The sequence below is a fragment of the Rattus norvegicus genome, chromosome 7 (genome assembly GCF_036323735.1).
Source record: "Rattus norvegicus strain BN/NHsdMcwi chromosome 7, GRCr8, whole genome shotgun sequence".
In the NCBI taxonomy this organism is placed as follows: Eukaryota; Metazoa; Chordata; class Mammalia; order Rodentia; family Muridae; genus Rattus; species Rattus norvegicus.
This window is the reverse complement of record NC_086025.1, coordinates 42482693-42500241: the sequence shown is the minus strand read 5'-3', so window position 1 is coordinate 42500241 and position 17549 is coordinate 42482693. Positions and strand designations below refer to the sequence as shown.

Sequence of the window (17549 nt, the reverse complement as noted above, 5' to 3'; positions counted from 1 at the left end):
GTCATGCTATAGGAAAAATAGGGCTCTGACTCTAAGTTGGGGGCTCTAAGGATTGAGTCTTGTTTTGCTATCTCATTCTTTCTTTCTACCCTTCTTTTCTTCTTTTCATGTTTCCATCGCTTGCATCTTTCTGTCCTTCCGATATTTGCTGTAGAATGAATGCTATCCTCTATAATACAACAGGCATTATCACCATTACCGGCATCAGTGTCCATGGCCGCAAGAGTCTCTCACAATTGAACTGTAGACTTTCCCTTTAAGAAAAATAAAAATGGTAGGAGAGGATTATTAAATGCTTACCGGAAAATTTAGCCACTTCGGCTTATGTAATTCTGCTCCACCTACATAGCTCCTTTGTTCTTGAGGGATAACTTTTTCCCTGTACCTGTGAGGAAGTTGTTACCCATGCTGAGGTGAGACTTTTTAATTATGAACTGGATTGGGGTCTCACTCATGTTCCTGAAGGTACCCCTCTCCCAGTGCTTTGGTTAGCAGGGTCAATAAATCCCACTGTTCCCCAAGTTGTGCCTTTCATAGAATCATTACCTGGGTCTGTTTTTGATCTGTCTAGGGGGAGCAGGTGTTTGTTCATGTCTCCCTGGGGAAATTAATAACGCCACAAAGCAACACTGTTCTCCTTCTCCTTCGCTGACTAAACATAGCTCTGAGGTTTAGCAAGTTAGCGTAGCATCACAGTTCCCGGTTTATTTAAAAGGTCTTAGAAATCATTTCACTTATAAGAGGCTAGAGTTTATCCAGGGAAGGTGCTTTAAAAGTTTTCTTTTTTCTGTTTTTAAATCCCAAGTTAATACAATATCTAAAGGGAAAATAACAAACTGTTAAAGAAGTTGATACAAAATATATAACAGAGCTGTGGAATCGCACATCATCCATGGTTACTTTTAAATCCTAGTGTAGAGAAGCCTCTCCCTGAAGGCACCCTGGCAATAGCCGATAAGTAGTCCCCAGGTTGGTTCTACAGCACAGATGGTACTAAGCCTTATAGGTACTGTTACATCTCCACACATCCTCAAATGTAATGCTCTCTTCACTCTCAGGACATTTCTCTTGCTTTGAGGCCCTGGCTTTTGCCATTTTGTCTGGTTGGTCACTGCAAAAGCTGCACAGATCTCACTTCTTCACAATTTCCCATGTAAAAAGATTCATGTTTAGTGTTGATCTTAAATTGTAGTACGCGCTTTGTTTTCTTAGTAACTGAAGAACTTTTTACCTCTTTGAGGCAATCCTTTTATTGTTTTTCTTTGGGATGTTAAAAGAAGCAGGCATCACTAACACTGGAATATATTAAGTACAATAACGTTAACTTAAACATAAATACTACGTTAGGAAATATTCTAATAACCATATTGGCTCATAAATGACTATGGGTCAGTGGTTACAACTTATAGCTTACAAATGTATTTGTTATGTTTTTCATTTAATCTTTTGGAGGGGTCGAGTCACAGCCAAAGGACAAAAAAAATCTAGAATACTTAGTCTATATTGTTTTGCGTATATACGCAGACCATGGAGGCTGAATCAGGATCCACGACCATCATCTTTGGAATCTGAGAGACTTACAGTTGCTCTCAGTCCCTGTCTGAACTGTTTTCTTCATTGTTGTTCTTCATTTGTCCATTCAGGCATTTGTCTGGATTCATCTCATGGTAGATGAAGAAATCTATAGCCAGGTTCTTGCTTAGCCCCTACACACAGAATAAATCAATGACTGAGGCCAGGTTCTCACTTACAGAACTGTTATTCTTGTGGGAGCAGTGAGATTTGTTTCTGTAAGAAAGTGATAATAAGATTATGTACTTAATGTCACTTTGGACCTTATAACAACTTCAGGCTTGACCTTTAGAGTATCTGGAATCTTTCACATGAATGGTACAAGTCTTAAGACTGGAGGGCTGGGACCAAGCAGGGATGGATACAGGCTGGAGAAGGGCAGTTTATTCCGGAGACAGGGATGAGTGGTAAGGAGGTTGGCAGTTTTTGATCTAGATATGTGAATTACGTTGATACCTAGGACGATATAGTATTATTATAGATATTTTGAAGATTCGAATACTAAGAAAATGAGACTCAAAGGGACTTCACAATTACAAAGTAAACATGGACTTTAATGTCAGATAATACTCCCTTCCAGATTGAGAAAGAAAATGTAGTCTGAGGAGCTGGTGCTCGGAAAAAACAGAAGCATTGAGGGTAAAGAATGGGCTCAATGTTTTGGTGGTTAAAGCAGACAGACATCCCTGGACTTAGAATGGAAGGATATCGTTTTGAACTTAATGCTTGTATGTTTGTATCTTTACTTTTATTGTATGGATGTTTTATCTACACACATGGCTGTTTACCTCCTGGGTGCCTGCTGCTGCCTAAGGAGGTCAGAAGAGGGCATCAGAGCTTACAGGTGGCTGTGAACCATTGTGCATGCGCTTGAGTCGAATCTGGGTCCTCTGCAAGGGCAGCCAGCGAGCGCTCCTAACCACTGAGCCATCTCTCCAGGTCTAGTTTTGAAATCCTTAGTTCTACCAATTAGCTGTGGGACACTGTGTAACACACTGAACGCTGGGAGACCCGAGTTCTGTTTAATGATAGGTTAATTCACAAAGTTGACAAAGACAAGGATTTATAAACAAAACTGGCCAAACAAAACCTGCTTAGATATTGGCCATATAAAGATACTGTGTAAAATATTTACTAAATTTTCACAATTAGTGCTGCTATTACTAATAGGTAATTGCCATGACATCCCACAGTGAGATACAAATTACAGAATGGAATGTTTTCTAGGCATGCCCGTCCCCACTAGATGCCAGGGCCTCATCTGGGAGGTGTAAAGTGACTTAACAGGTGTTTGAATTCATTAGCCAATTATGTACAATTCTTCCTTTCTTCATAATATTTAGTCACTCCCAGAACAATATAATAGGAGCTAAATTTGCATTCCCTTTGCCACAGCCACCGCATGGCCTGCAGTTCTTTCCATTGTCGAAGGCCTGGGTTGATTTGAAATGTGGTTTAAAATAGAACAAAAAGAATGGGTTTTAAAAATGCAACCCAGACTGTAAAATTCTGGCATGTCTAGTTACCGCCTAAGAGCCATCATGGAACCTGATACAGGAATACAGTTTCCTGCTAATACTGTTTGGGCTAGGAGCAGTCTATCTAGTTATTTTAATGCTCATGATTGGAATTTAGAGCCCAGCGTTCATGTTTGTTCCCTTTTTGATTGATCTTGACTTGCATGACTCGCACAAAAAAAATGTTTATATTTCTGAAAATTGTTGAACTAAAGGTACCCAGCAAGGCGCAACACCTGACAACTGAGGGTTCTAACCAAGAGTTGTATTTCAGTAAATAGGTTCCAGTAAGGTCTTAAAAAAACTCATTTCTTCCAACACCGTCCCTTCTTCCTTTTCCTCAGTCCACACTAACTATATGTCAGTCATGTACCTGGCAAAACTTCATGCTTGTCTCTCAGCAGGGTTCTAAGGGCTGTGAGCCAGTCAAACAGTGATTGACAGTTCAGTCGGAGAGAGTCCACTAAACCACAACTGTTAAAGCAGACAGAATTCCCATTAGACAAATGCGTTCTGGATGTAGTCCAATGATAATAATCTATTAAAACAAGTTGTCCGATCTTATGAGTTAACTTGAAAAGAGAAGTGGATGCAGGGTGATTTGCAAAATGTTTGCACGTGTAAATTCGGTTTATTTAATTTTAAATAATTAGGGCGTAGTGGTGATTAGTGCTAATTGCAGCTGTGTCAGGCTGAAAGAATTAATCCAAATATGTTTTGTACATGAACCCGACTTAGTAAGTAAATCTCATTTAACTCCGGGGCTTTTAATTGATAATATTAAAAAAAAAGTCAAAGGTATGCATCTTAATGAAGGAATACGAAGTTTTAACTCGGTCTGAAATCACTGAAATCTAGTACTTTAACGATAGCTACAAAGACATGGTTAAAAGGAAGGATTAATAATTCGGGTTTTAATGGCCCTAAAAATAGGCATTTAATAAGTACATAATTCTTTTATTTTAGTTAATTTAATGTAATGAAGCCTCTGGGTTGCACTGAAGTTTCAGTCAAATAGTGGTCAGAGCACCAACATCCTAAGTATTTCTCGTTACCAAATCTTCCTGGTAAGTTGCCTATGAACTTTCTGAACGTTAAAACGTCCGTATTAGAACGTTTGAAACAAGTGTGTGATCAAAAATAGAATGTCACATAGGAAAAAGCGAGGGAGAGGAATTGTGTGTCCAGCAGTTACAGGGCGCCTTCATCCACCCGTTAGCTCCCAGGAGCAGGCTCCAAGACTGCGCACTGCCAGGTAGCCTCTGGCCAAAATGTAAAACACATTCTTGGAGAGTCTGTCAGAACGGAACCTGAATGGCAGATGTCTTGAGTTTCTTATTTGTATCTAAACATCTGGCTCATTGCTACTTGGCAACTATATTAATATTTCCTACTGATGTATAGCTATACAACTACTTTAGATAGTGAGTGAATGCGATGGGTTGCTTACCATTCATGGTCATTTGTCTGGTGACAGAAGGCATTTAAGCAACTGTTTGTGCTTGGAGGATTTGATCCAATTTATTCGCAACATAGACCTTATCGTCTACGATATCTATTTTGTCTTTGAAAGACTCATCCACAGAATAACAAGATGCCTTGGCCTGGAAGATAGTCACCCTTTCCTGCAAATTATGGCTTAGTCTTTTTTTCCATACGATCCATGTCTAGACCTAGTTTCTGCTTGTCAGGCAAAGTGATCACCCAAGGGCACAAGTCCACATATTAGTCCTTTGCTGCTTCTAACACATTTTCCGTATCAGAGGGAACAAACCATAGGGTCTGCCCCTCACCTACCTTTCTTAAAACTAGATTCTTGTCACCAGTAACTCCCTTTGTTCTGCGGATGTGTTTAAAGATTTGGCACAACCATTCCTTTTTTTTCCCTCCTGTATTGGTCAGCTAGTGGTGGGTGCGATAGCCCGCTCCTGGTTTGGTTTCCAGCATCACCTGACTTCAGTACCCTGTGACTCCCAGTTCTTTCCAAGTCTTCTGGGAACCACTAATGGTGATAGTGCTCCATCAAGTGCCACAGCGTGGGGCAGCAACCTCTCAGGAGCTAACTGTGCCTCTACTGGAAGGATGATAGACAGATGCTTTCCCGTGTGAAAGCCTTCTTTCAGAAACTCACATTGCCTCAGTTGCCCCAGTGAAGGATTCTACTGTTACTTTATAGACTTACACTTCGAGAATAAAGAGAGGATTTACATAAGACGCCTAAGATGCGTCCAAATGAAAGCGCGCACTTTTATTTGTAAGAGAAAGCAAGGTCACTTGCCCATTAGATATTGGATTACTCTATATTTAGCAGAAGGCAAAATGTACTCACAGTATCATCACATGAGCACACGGAACACGGAGATTATGCTCTTAAGAACACCGATCAGGTAGATAGGCATATTAAGTGGTATTTGTATGTATAAAATCTTCTTTTGCATATGTTGTCTTTTGTATTTGTATAGGAAAACTCCCACACTCATTAAGGAGCTGTCTATTATGGTATCTTTGAGGGAAGAGGGCTGTATGGCAGCCTCCCCACTGAGTTAAGTCTCATTATAATTTGTCTCTTTATGTTTGCAAAATGCTAGGCTCCCATGCTCGGCTCATTAATGAGACTGGGACACATCTCATAATGGGGGTAGTTTGTGGCTCGAAAGCCACACAGAGTCTTAAAAAAAATGTTGCAGTTTCATTTACTGGCGCAGGAAATGGATTTGCAAGGGGGTTCCCCCCCGCCCCCGGTTGAGGGGAGATAGAAGTTCCTTTACCAAATTCATTTAATTGTGAGCTCTTTTGATTTTATTATTTCTGCTTTAGTTATATGTTAAAGATGCAGAAAGGAATTTTACACAAACCAAAATGTTTCACTATTTTAAAAATGGGTGTTTTTTTACTTTTGTTTGAAACATCCTTTTCTGTTAACATTGTTTCTTAGGTGACAGAGGGTATTTTCTTCATATATTTTCTTCATAAAGGCTGGATTGTTCTGGAGCTAACCTGATTTGACCACAGCTCACTGCTTGGTGGGAAGTCTTAAATCTCTTATTTGAAGCTAAACAAGATTACTCAAGAGGCTGACATTCAGAAGCTTGCTGTTCGTACAGTGGGTTAGGGGCCATGGCACACCCGCACAGTTCCACTAATTGAACTCTTTGAGTACTTCAGCTGCAGATACTTAGCTGTTGAAGGGCCTTGCCATGGGTACGCAAGGAATTGCTAACCGCTTGATTTCCCCACGTTAGCCTAATGAGGAAGAATGGGTCACCATGCCAACGAAAACACCATAGCAATAGGGTTAGAAGCATCTTTCCCTTGATAATTTGCCTCCGATTTAGGATTCTGTAATACAGTGTGAATCCTGTAGTGTGCAGGAACCAGTGGAAATATGATTGAAAGTCAGTGTCACCTTGTATGATAAATATAAACAGTCATGCTCAGCGAGATAGAATCCCACTTATTCCATTTAGAAGCAGAAAAAAAAAAGTTAGTGCAATGTTAATATGTAATTGCTTGTTTTCCTTTTCTGTCAGCTTTGAGATGCTATTGGAACAAAAGCCCACCTCTAGGATTTTATTTGCTTTTGAGGAGTTTTAGGTTTTGCAACATTTCTAAAACAATAGGCATATTTTTTTTAGAGTAGGTGCATGTTTACAAAATAAATCTACAAGCTAATACTGGATACATTATTGCTTATTCTATTATCAACATCTTGCATTCAGACATACATAAAATAGTGTTAACAAGAGTCTATAATTTGTATAGATTCCATCCCCTCCCACTCCCCATTATAAACCTAGCATCCCATGGCAGATTTCCCCACGCCATGTATGAGAAAACATTACATTTATTGGTTATAGCTTCATGGTCTTGGTCATGACCATTTTTGAGCCTTATGATAATTTTGCTTAAAGATTCCCCGTTAGCTACTGTGTAGACTTTGTCTTTGTGTTCAGTTTATCCTTTTAAAAACAAATTAGACTGCTTTGAATTTTGAGAGGGAAAAGACTGATTTATAAAGTGAAATCGTCATCACATGATATCAAGGCTAAAGGCTTGCAGCATGACATCACCATTCGAGTCGAATTTGATCATCTGGAAAAGGCTTGTTTTGTTTGTTTGTTTATTTGTTTTCAATCTCAAAAGGCAAGAGTTTTCTTTCCAATAATCCTACCTTGATACTGGTCTGGGAAGGAAGACATCACTCATAGGCCACATTTAGGTCATGGGAAGAATTACACATATCTCCTTTGTAGGTATAGTAGGCATACAAATTATTTGTCATTCATTTACAAAAGCAGATTGATGATTAATAAATTATATAGACTTATGATATTCTATACTTTGTTTTAAGTTATAACCTGATACTATTTCATTTGTTGTTGTTGCGGCTGCTGTTGCTGGCTTCCTCCTTACCCCTGACACAAGTGTTACTCTGTGAGTATTGAGCACAGATTGCTCTGATCTTGTCTTGAATATTTCCTTTTCTAACTCTAGACTCCGTCCACATTTCCAAGAAGGTCTCATTCTTTTTATTAGAAATTTTTATTAGAAGGAAAGATCTGGATGCAAGGTAGAAATTACTTAACATGTGAATAAGCAAAAATCTTAATGAGAATTTATGTAAAAATATTAAACATGCCAATCATGATGCCCTGGACTCCTCTCTGGTTTCTTTTCTCTCCTTTTTCATCCTAAATCAAATGGTCATAGTTAACCTCTAGTGTCAAATGTGTAAGTAATGATTATGAGGATTACAATAGGCTAATAGTTTGATTTTCATTGAAAGAGGAAAAAATGGACTTGGGGGATGGCTCAGTGGGTAAAGTACTTGGTGTGTGAGCATGAGAACCAGACTTTGAATTTTTGGTTATAAAATCTGGGCATGGTGGCATACATCTGTAATCTTCAGAGAAACAAATGGGAGGATCCCAGTGACCTCACTAGCCAATCAGTAAGTTCCAAGCTAGCAATCTACTGTCTCAAAATACATGTAGAGCAGTAGAGTATGTTGCCGCATGTCCCACATGGGCTGCACCATGTATACTTACAGATATTTGGTCTTACACACATGCACACACAAACGCACACATTTAACGATTTTCCTAAGTCAAATATGTGTGATATTAGGCTTTACTTAGAAAATCATGTGTTAAGTCAGATACCTTATATATGCTTTGAAATCTAGACTCTCATGCCCACCTTCTCCTTTATGAAAACTTTTAGTGAGTTATAATCTGCAGAAGTTGTCTTCGGTGAATTGTAATCTCTAAGTGATGTGCTACACGAAGTTCTATGTTTATCTGCTGTATTGATGACTTGTGTTGGTTGTTGAATTTAATGGGAGATATTATTGTATGCTATAGAACCAGAGTAAATAAATGCCATTTTAATATAGAAAAGTTTTTTATCACACCAGTCTTCGAAGTCTTTCATCATGATGGCTAGGAGTCTTCTTTGACCTTCCTCATGTCTTTTCAAAAGCCAGACGTTAAAATTCTTTCGTCTTATCTGTTTCTTGGTGTGGGGAGGAAAAGATTCTTAATCTTTCATCGAAGCTATTTATTAGAAAAACTCATTTTTCTTTTAAAGTGAAACAGATTATCTTCACAGACAACTTGATTATATTAAAATAAAAGCATTCATTAACCACAAAAATATGTTCTAGATGGAAATAATTTCTGCTTATACTTCTGCACATGTATTCTTTGTTGTCACTATTCAAACTGTTGTGGATTTAAATTCATGTTATGGGGCAGAGATCCAGTAAGGATTATTTGGGGCCGGAGGAGAGCTAAGAGGAATTCTATATTATTGATAAAAAGAAAGCTTTGGCTTCAGTGATAAATGACGGATACTAAATAGATGGTGAATGGTTTGTTATGTCTGCAGACTTGTTCCTCTGTCAGAGCGTTCAGGAACTGATGTTTATCTCCTTTATTCTTAGCACCACGACCATTGCCAAGGGCTTAATTTGGAATTAAATGAGCCTTATGCTTAAGTAATTTATTCTCATTAGTTTGCCAAAAATGAGTCTCAGGATGGGTGTAGTACTCCAAGGCATAATGCTTACATTTTTGTTTCGTTGAGATTTACGTATGTCTTTTCGTTTTCACTTAGTTCCTGGAAGTCTGAGATCAGAAGACTATGTTGAGTCAGCGTTCATCAAGAGCACTTTTTCAGAAACTACAGAGAGAGTTGTGTTAGATGGATTAGTTTATATGGATTAGTTGCCTTTTGGTTTTCTTTTGTTTGTTTGATTTTTGTTTTTGTTTTATTTTTGTTAAAGAGGATATTGGGGGAAAACAGTACACCACAGGCCTCTAGAAACATACCAGCACCAAGCACCAAGCACCAAGCACCAGGCACCAAGCACCAAGCACCAAGCACCAATTCCCATGCCAAGATTTCCTTATTCACTTTGTGCTCCCAGAGATAGGTGGCCATTTTTATGTTGTGAGCTAAATCTCACATATTTGTGTATTAGGAGATGGCTTTGCTCTTTAATTCATTTAGTGTGTCGATAAAAGGAACGTTTTTGTCTACTATGAACCTCTTATTCATGGTTCGTTTCCATTGTATGCTTTTTTCTTTTTCTTTTGGTATCTTAGTAGTTCTGAAAAAATCCTTCTACAACTTTCACATTGCAAGTATGGATATTGGAGTGATTTTTCCTTGAACCTATTTGAACTTATTAAGAGCTAGGCAGAGGGAGGGAGGGATCTGGGTGGGAGAGTTGAGGGGGAGGAAAAAGGGGGCAGAGGGGGGAACAGGTCCAGGCATGAGAAGAGACAGAAGTCCAGAGGACCAGGAATAGAAATAAGTAGCAGTCAGGGGTGGGGAACATGGGACCCATAGAAAGTCCTAGAAGCTAAGGATGCAAAAGGCTCCCAGGACCCTATCGGGATAGCATTAGTGGAAATACCCAACAGCCAGGAGATAAACAGCTTGGAGAACACTTCCAGTAGATAGACATGTCCCCTAGTGGAGGGATGGGACCACACACCCATTTCAAAAAATTTTTTTTCATCTTTATTAATTTGAGAATTTCTTATTTACATTTCAATTGTTATTCCCTTTCCCAGTTTCCGGGCCAACATCCCCGTATCCCCTCCCCCTCCCCTTCTCTATGGGTGTTTCCATCCCCATCATTCCCCCATTATTGCCCTCCCCACAACAATCACATTCACTGGGGGTTCAGCCTTGGCAGGACCAAGGGCTTCCCCTTCCACTGGTGCTTTTACTAGGCTATTCATTGCTACCTATGAGGTTGGTGACCCAGCATTGTCCCTGTCTAAAGAAATAGAACAGAGACTGAAGGAAAGGCCATCCAGAGACCCAAAGACCACCCCAGCTTGGAATCCATCCCACCTGCAGACACCAATCCCTGACACTATTGCTGATGCCAAGAAGTACTTACAGACCGGAACCTGGTATAGCTGTCCTCTGAGAGGCTGTGCCAGCACCTGACTAAGACGAATGCAGATACTAACAGCCAACCATTGTACTGAGCCCAGGGACCCCAGTGGAATAGTTAGGGGAGCTCTGAAGCTGCTGAAGGGGTTGCAACCCTGTAAGAACAACAACAGAATCAATTAACCGGACCCCTCAGATTTCCCAGGGACTAAACCACCAACCATAGGGTATACAGGGGTTGGTCAGTGGCTCCCTCTCTATATGTAGCAGAGAATTGCCTTATCTGGCATCAGTGGGAGGGAAGGCTCCTGGTCCTATGGAGGCTTGATGGCTCCAGAGAAGGGGAATGCTAGAAGGGTGAGGTTGGAGTGGGTGGGTAGGTGGGGAAGCACCCCCTTAGAGGCAAAGGGGAGGAGGATAAGGTGGGAGGGTTTGTGGAGGGGATGGGGGGGAGACTGGGAAGTGGGATAACATTTGAAATGTAAACAAATAGAATAATTTAGAAAAGAACTTAGATTCCAAGCTGTAGATCAATGTCATTTTGGAGCAAAGAAGTGAGTTAATTCTCGAAGAAAGACTTAGCTGGCACAAGCTGTGTCTGATTTGGTTTTGTGTAAAAATGCATTGGTTCCCCAGTTTACTTAGAGCTTACAGTGCATTCGTATCAGGAAAAGATGTTGCTGTAGAACTTAGGAATCTGATGTACATGGAGATGGGGAAAGTGTATAGAGAAGGCTGGGGACAGACACAGACAGACAGACAGACAGACAGACAGACAGACAGACAGACACAGACAGTAAGCATGGCTACCCAGAGCTGTAAAGCAGCATTTCGTTTTCTTCTTTTACTTTTAAAGCTTTTATATTTTTATTTTTAACTAATTATTTTTATTTGCATTCTAGGTGTTGTCCCCCCCCTCTTGGTCCCTCCTCTCATTCCCCCTCCCCTCTGCCTCTGAGAGTGTGCTCCCCCATCCCACTTCAACCCCTTCTCTGGGGCCTCAAATCTCTATAGGATTAGACCCATACTCTCTAATTGAGACCAGGCAAAGCAGTTCTGTGGTAATGCAACATTTCTGTGTTTTTAGATAGTCAAGATTCTAGATACGGTGCCTTAATGTCATGTTGATATTGTTTTCTTTATGAGCCTTCCTGGGGGTGGGGCATTGCTGGTGCAGATTCGGCTTAACAAAGTTTAAAATGTTGAAATAAAGACAACTAAGGAATGAGTTTTAAAAGTTTAGGGACACTGTTACGGGTGCCAAGAAATGCTTGTTACCAGGAGCCTGATATAGTTGTCTCCTGAGAGGCTTTTCCAGAGCTCACAGCCAACCAACCATTGGACTGAGAAAGGGGTCTCCAATGGAGGAGTTAGAGAAAGGACTGAAGGAGCTGAAGGGGTTTGCAACCCCATAAGAACAACAATACCAAGCAACCAGACACCCAAGAGCTCCCAGGGATTAAACCGTCAAACGAAGAGTGCACATGGAGGGACCCATGGCTCTAACTGCATATGTAGCAGAGGATGACATTATAGGGCATCAATGGGAGGAGAGGCCCTTGGGAGTTCCTATCAAAAATCATGGTAACCATAACAAAGACATTATAGATATTTGGAGGACCTGGAAAATTATAGTCGTGTTGGCACTGTCTTTAATCCCTGCAAATGTGAGGCAGAGGCAGGCAGATCAGCGTCAGTCTGAGGCTTACGTGGTCTATGTAGCAAGTGCGAAGCCAATCAGGACTACATGACCCTGTGACCCCAAAATAAAATAACACATTTTTAATGGGGAACAAGTGTAAGTTATAAAAATTACAGTCAATGTAACAAATAAAGTACTAAGTTTAGAACCTAGCCAGAATATATCTGTTTCAATTGTCAGAATGTAGATTGTTGCCGTTGTTTGAATGTTTTTAAGAGGCAAGTTTTGAATCCAGTAAACACATCTGGATTCTCCTGTCATAACATCTCTTAGGTCTTTGTTTTGTTTTGTTTTCCTGCTTAAACTTGCTGTTACTGCACCGTTCTTTTTATTGCTGCGCTCTTCTCTGCAGCAGAGATGAAAGTTAGAGGCATCCAGTTAGAAATTTTACTCAGTCCTGCAGAGTAAGGAACGTAGGCCATTTTCTGGAAAATGGGTGCAGTTGGAGATAATCAATACTAAAATAATTTGGACTCAGGCAAATTTTTGGAAAAGTTTCCCTTTTGTTTCCCGTGTGAACTTTATGGACCCTGAATACTTGGCTCTCTGACTCTCACTCACCAGGCTGCTGTGAGGCTGACTTGTTTCGTTTCACCACCTTCTAGTGATTTCTATTGATCATGTGCACAAGTGCATTGCACACAATGTTTCTCTTAATTGCCACATGGCTTCTAATCCTAAGGGCCCACCAAGCCTTATGACTGTACTGCTTTCTTGGATTTTTAAAAATGATCTTGCTTTTCTTTTGCTCTGTGAGTCGTTGCACTATTGTCTTTGTGTTTAAGCCTAAACATTTTTAATTAGCTTACGTGTAGCAAACACAGATCACCAACTATAGGTGATACAGGTAGTTGATTTTTCTCTATGTTTTCAAATTTTCCACCTGTGTTATACAATGTCTCTTTACCCAACCTATTTGATTGCTCTGCTAAAGTAATTTCAATGGCGTTTGTATCCAGTTCTTGTTTTTAAGCTTTATATGAAGTATACATTTTTCTCTATGATTTCTCCTTCTCCCTCTCCTCTTCCTCTTCTTTTTTCTTCTTCTTCCTTTGTGGTTCTTTAGGGGGTTTCTGTGTAGCTTTGGCTGGTAACTTCTTAAATAATGATTCATTATGTTTTATAATATTTCGTGATTCCTGATTAAGAGATTAAAGAATTCTAGGGCTAAATTGCATCTTCGAGTTGCAGTCTGGTTTGCCGATCTCATTACTGGATGCCACCTTGTATAGTTGCCGCACATCCTTTGTATCTTAGACTTCCTGACTCATTTATTAAGAATTCAGTTTCTCTGAGGGCCTGGGAGCATGGCTTACATTTCATTGTTATTTCTTTAGAATTAGTGAAATCTGCTATAACCATTCTCATAGTAAAGGTCCAACTCTTAGCATTTCCGCTGTCTAGATAAGACTGTGCAGTTCTGGATGGAGTGATTACCGGCTTAAGCTGCACGCCATCACCTAGGTATTCTTCCTAGATCAGGGCCCGCATAGTTTTATTTCTGTTTTGAAAAGAAATCGTTTATGTTCGCATGTATGGGTGTTTCGCTTGCTTGATGCTTTGTACCATGTGCATGCAGTACCCATGGAGGCCATAAGAGGACCCTGAAATAGGAGTTTCTGAAGGTGGTGATCTGCAGTGTTGGTGCTTGGGATCCAACCTGGGTCCTCAGAAGGGTGGCCAGTGTTCTTCGAGTCTCCTCTCTAGCGCCTGGCATCTGTGTTTTTAAAAGCCATAGTCTTCCCAAAGTGGTCTGCAGAGGGTAGTATCTGATAGCTGAACATGAGCCTCTCCTCCTTATGACCTTTGCCTAGACCATGCACAGGATTGTACCTGTCCCAGAGGGCAGGCTCGCTGATGGGTTGGATGAACTAGTTATGTTTCTGCTACTAAGAGGCATTCTCTTCTAATTTTCATTCATTGACCATGTTTAGCGCTGTCATATGTATACACTTCAGCTTCTCTCTCTCTCTCTCTCTCTCTCTCTCTCTCTCTCTCTCTGTGTGTGTGTGTGTGTGTGTGTGTGTGTGTGTGTGTGTGTGTGTGTGTGTTTGCTGGATTTAGCTTTTAAGTCTTTCAGGTCAACTCACTGGAATGCCTGTGTCTTGTCCCTCTCAGAAACAACAGTGTTGGGTAGTTTGATTCACTAAAACAAGAGGAAAAATAAAAAATACCCAAGCAGCTGTTTTGTGATGTCCACCTCTAAGCTGAGACTGGAGGATTTTAAGTTATTTAGGGGAACCTGAGCGACACTGGGAAAATTACCTTTGGAGAAAAAAAAGTATTGATACTTGATTCAATGAAATTTTCTTATCTTGAATATATGCACAAATCAGATTATAGGCATTAAGTTAGGAATTGAAAATCTCAAAGATCTTAAAAGGAAAATGAAGAAAAGATTTGAAGGACGGGATGACTGGATTAGTATGGAGTCTTGGTTTTTCTTTTCTTATTTTTTCAAATTATTTTTTATCGGATATTTTAAAATTTACATTTCAAATGTTATCCCCTTTCCAGGTTTCCCATGTTTCTTTCTTTGTTTGTTTGATTTTTTTGTTTTTTGTTTTTTTTTTATCATACTCTTTGCCACTTTTTATAGCATTCACTGAGAGGGCATTCAGAGATGTGAGCAATGCCAGACAATTGATTCAGTGCCCTTTTAATAATGCTACTTACCATTGCATTAGAATGAATATTCCAGGAACATGGGACTCTGTGCACCCATGCGCGTGCGCGCGCACACACACACACACACACACACACACACACACACACACTCTGCCTCTTTTGGAAGTAGCTTGTTAGATGTCACCACATGCTTTGACTTTAGTTATTTAATTATAAATATATTCACTTAAAACCTTTTGAATTATATTATTATATAATATAATATATTAATATATTAAAATATATTATTTTAAAGATTTATTTATTCATGTATGTGATTGTATGTACATACAGCTGCTCATTAGAAGAGGGACTACATTGGGACGACACAGTCATGGGCTGCCGTGTGGGTGCTGGGAATTGAACTCGGGACCTCTGGAAGAGCAGCCAGTGCTCCTAAGCACGGAGCTATTTCTCTAGTTGTGCTGTATTTCTTTACAAATCATGCTGATGATTCAGTGTAGGGCCATGTGCTTGCTCTGCAAACATTGGTACTGCCCTTGCTGCTTCACTGACAGCATCTGTTTCACTCTGGCTAGCCTTGAACTTATGACCCTCCAGCCTTGACCTCTCCATTGCTGACACTGGAGTGTCACTTACCATCCAGCTCTGTTTTACTCTGGTTAAAGAAATGAACAAGAAAATTCTTATGAACACAGATGTTCTTTTTTAAATCTTTCCAATTCTTTCTCTTAAAATAAAGAAATCCTTTATTGAAACTTAGTTTAAAGACTGTGGAGATTGGAAAAAATGTATTTGATTATTAGACATTGTATGTTGTTATTGTCAGTGTGCAAGTGTCATTGAAACTGTCAAGCCTGTGACTAAAGCTCCCCATGCCTTAGACCTGAGCAGATATGACTGTTCTTTGCTTCCTCTATGAAATCTAAATTTATAAATAAAAGGAGACAGCCATCTGGTGACTGCTGTTGCCGGTGCAGTGCCAAGTACCATAGAACTGGTCTTTCCTTTTGACCTGCCACTGGGAAGGAAATAATTGAATTTATTTTGTAATGGTCAGAACTTGAATGCTTTGGTCATTGATGTTTTAGAAAGGGATTTGGAGAAGGGAAAGACATTTATCCAAAGTTAGACGCAAGGTAGAATCTTAGTCACTTTATTTTTAGATGAAGGTTTTCCTAAGCATATTTTAAAAACGATGCAAATGAAGTCATTTTAATTTAAGTGCCCCTTTAAAAGTGTTTCAGCTGTGAATGTTAAATGTTCTCATGTTGCAGTGATGACAATGATGTTGACTCTTCTCCCTCTCTTTTGCTTTCAGAGGAAGAACTTGTCTCTCTTTCTCAGCATTAGCTTGTTAACATTCTGGGGGACCAGCCTTTTGGGTGCCCGGTTATACTGGATGGGCAATAAACCACCAAGCTTTTCCAACTCCGACAACCCCGCTGCTGACTCGGACAGCCTTTTGGCTCGCACGCTCACTTTCTTCTATTTACCTACCAAGAACCTCTGGCTATTGCTCTGCCCGGACACCCTGAGCTTTGATTGGTCCATGGACGCCGTGCCTCTTCTCAAAACAGTTTGTGATTGGAGAAATCTACACACTGTGGCCTTCTATTCTGGACTTCTCCTGCTCGCCTACTGTGGTTTGAAGAGCCCAAGTTTAGAAGGAGAGTGCAACGGGAAAGCTGTGACAAACGGCAAGCAGAACGCCAATGGCCATAGTTGCTACTCAGACGTGGAGTACCGGAACTCAGAAATTAAGCCCAGCTTTGCATCCAAAGTAGAGAATGGAATTAAAAGTTGCGTATCACAGAGACCTCAGCTCCCTTCCACTGAGAACATTGTCATCCTGTCTTTATCTTTGTTGATAATACCTTTTATTCCTGCCACGAACCTGTTTTTCTATGTCGGCTTTGTAATCGCAGAGCGAGTCTTATATATTCCCAGTATGGGCTTCTGCCTTCTGATCACAGTGGGCGCCAGAGCCCTTTATGTCAAAGTACAAAAGAGGTTTCTCAAGAGCCTGGTTTTTTATGCTACAGCAACGTTAATTGTCTTCTACGGACTCAAGACTGCGATCAGGAACGGAGACTGGCAGAATGAGGAGATGCTGTATAGATCAGGGATCAAAGTGAACCCCGCCAAAGGTAACGCGTCATTTTATGGTTTTTGCCTGGATGCTTTGCACTTGCAGCCTCCTTAGAGCATCGTTTTGTGCCTTAAAGCACAACGTTGCAGATGAGATCCTTCTATGCGAGGCCTGTATCTTCCCTTCTTATTTTTGTAGAGACACATTATATAAGCAATTGAGATACGGTCAGCATTTCACGATTGAGATAGGAAACGCATTTCCTTGTGTTCCTGATTGTGTCTCCACAGAAGAATTAGAACTTGTGTTGACTGGAAATAACGACGATCGTAAGAATTTAGGAGGATGCTTACTGTCTGTGTTTTAAAATATGAATAATATCTATCTCTTTGATTATAGAATGGAAGTCAGTTTATCTCATTTAACTATGCTCTAGGCACTATTGGTCAAGCATTGCCTGAGGAAATACGGCAAGACATGGAGGTGAGCTGCCTCAGAGTCTCCCTATTGCGACATAAGTGTAGGTGTGATCAATGTAAGTTTTGAGGGGATTGAATATGCTCATGGCTACCATTAGTTAAAGTAGTTAGTGCATTCCTAATTTAAGATGTCTTAAGTAACTTAA

General features: G+C 40.1%; 1 protein-coding gene across 4 annotated transcripts in view; it reads left to right on the top strand.

The window, feature by feature from the left end:
• The window catches only part of Tmtc2 (transmembrane O-mannosyltransferase targeting cadherins 2), a 414906-nt gene that overhangs the window by 195410 nt on the left and 201947 nt on the right, over positions 1–17549 (top strand). For all 4 annotated transcript variants that reach the window (NM_001171177.2, XM_039078704.2, XM_039078703.2 and 1 more), the window contains exon 3: positions 16154–16982. In NM_001171177.2, coding sequence (NP_001164648.2) covers positions 16154–16982 — 829 coding nt within the window. The remainder of the gene's footprint in view (positions 1–16153; positions 16983–17549) is intronic.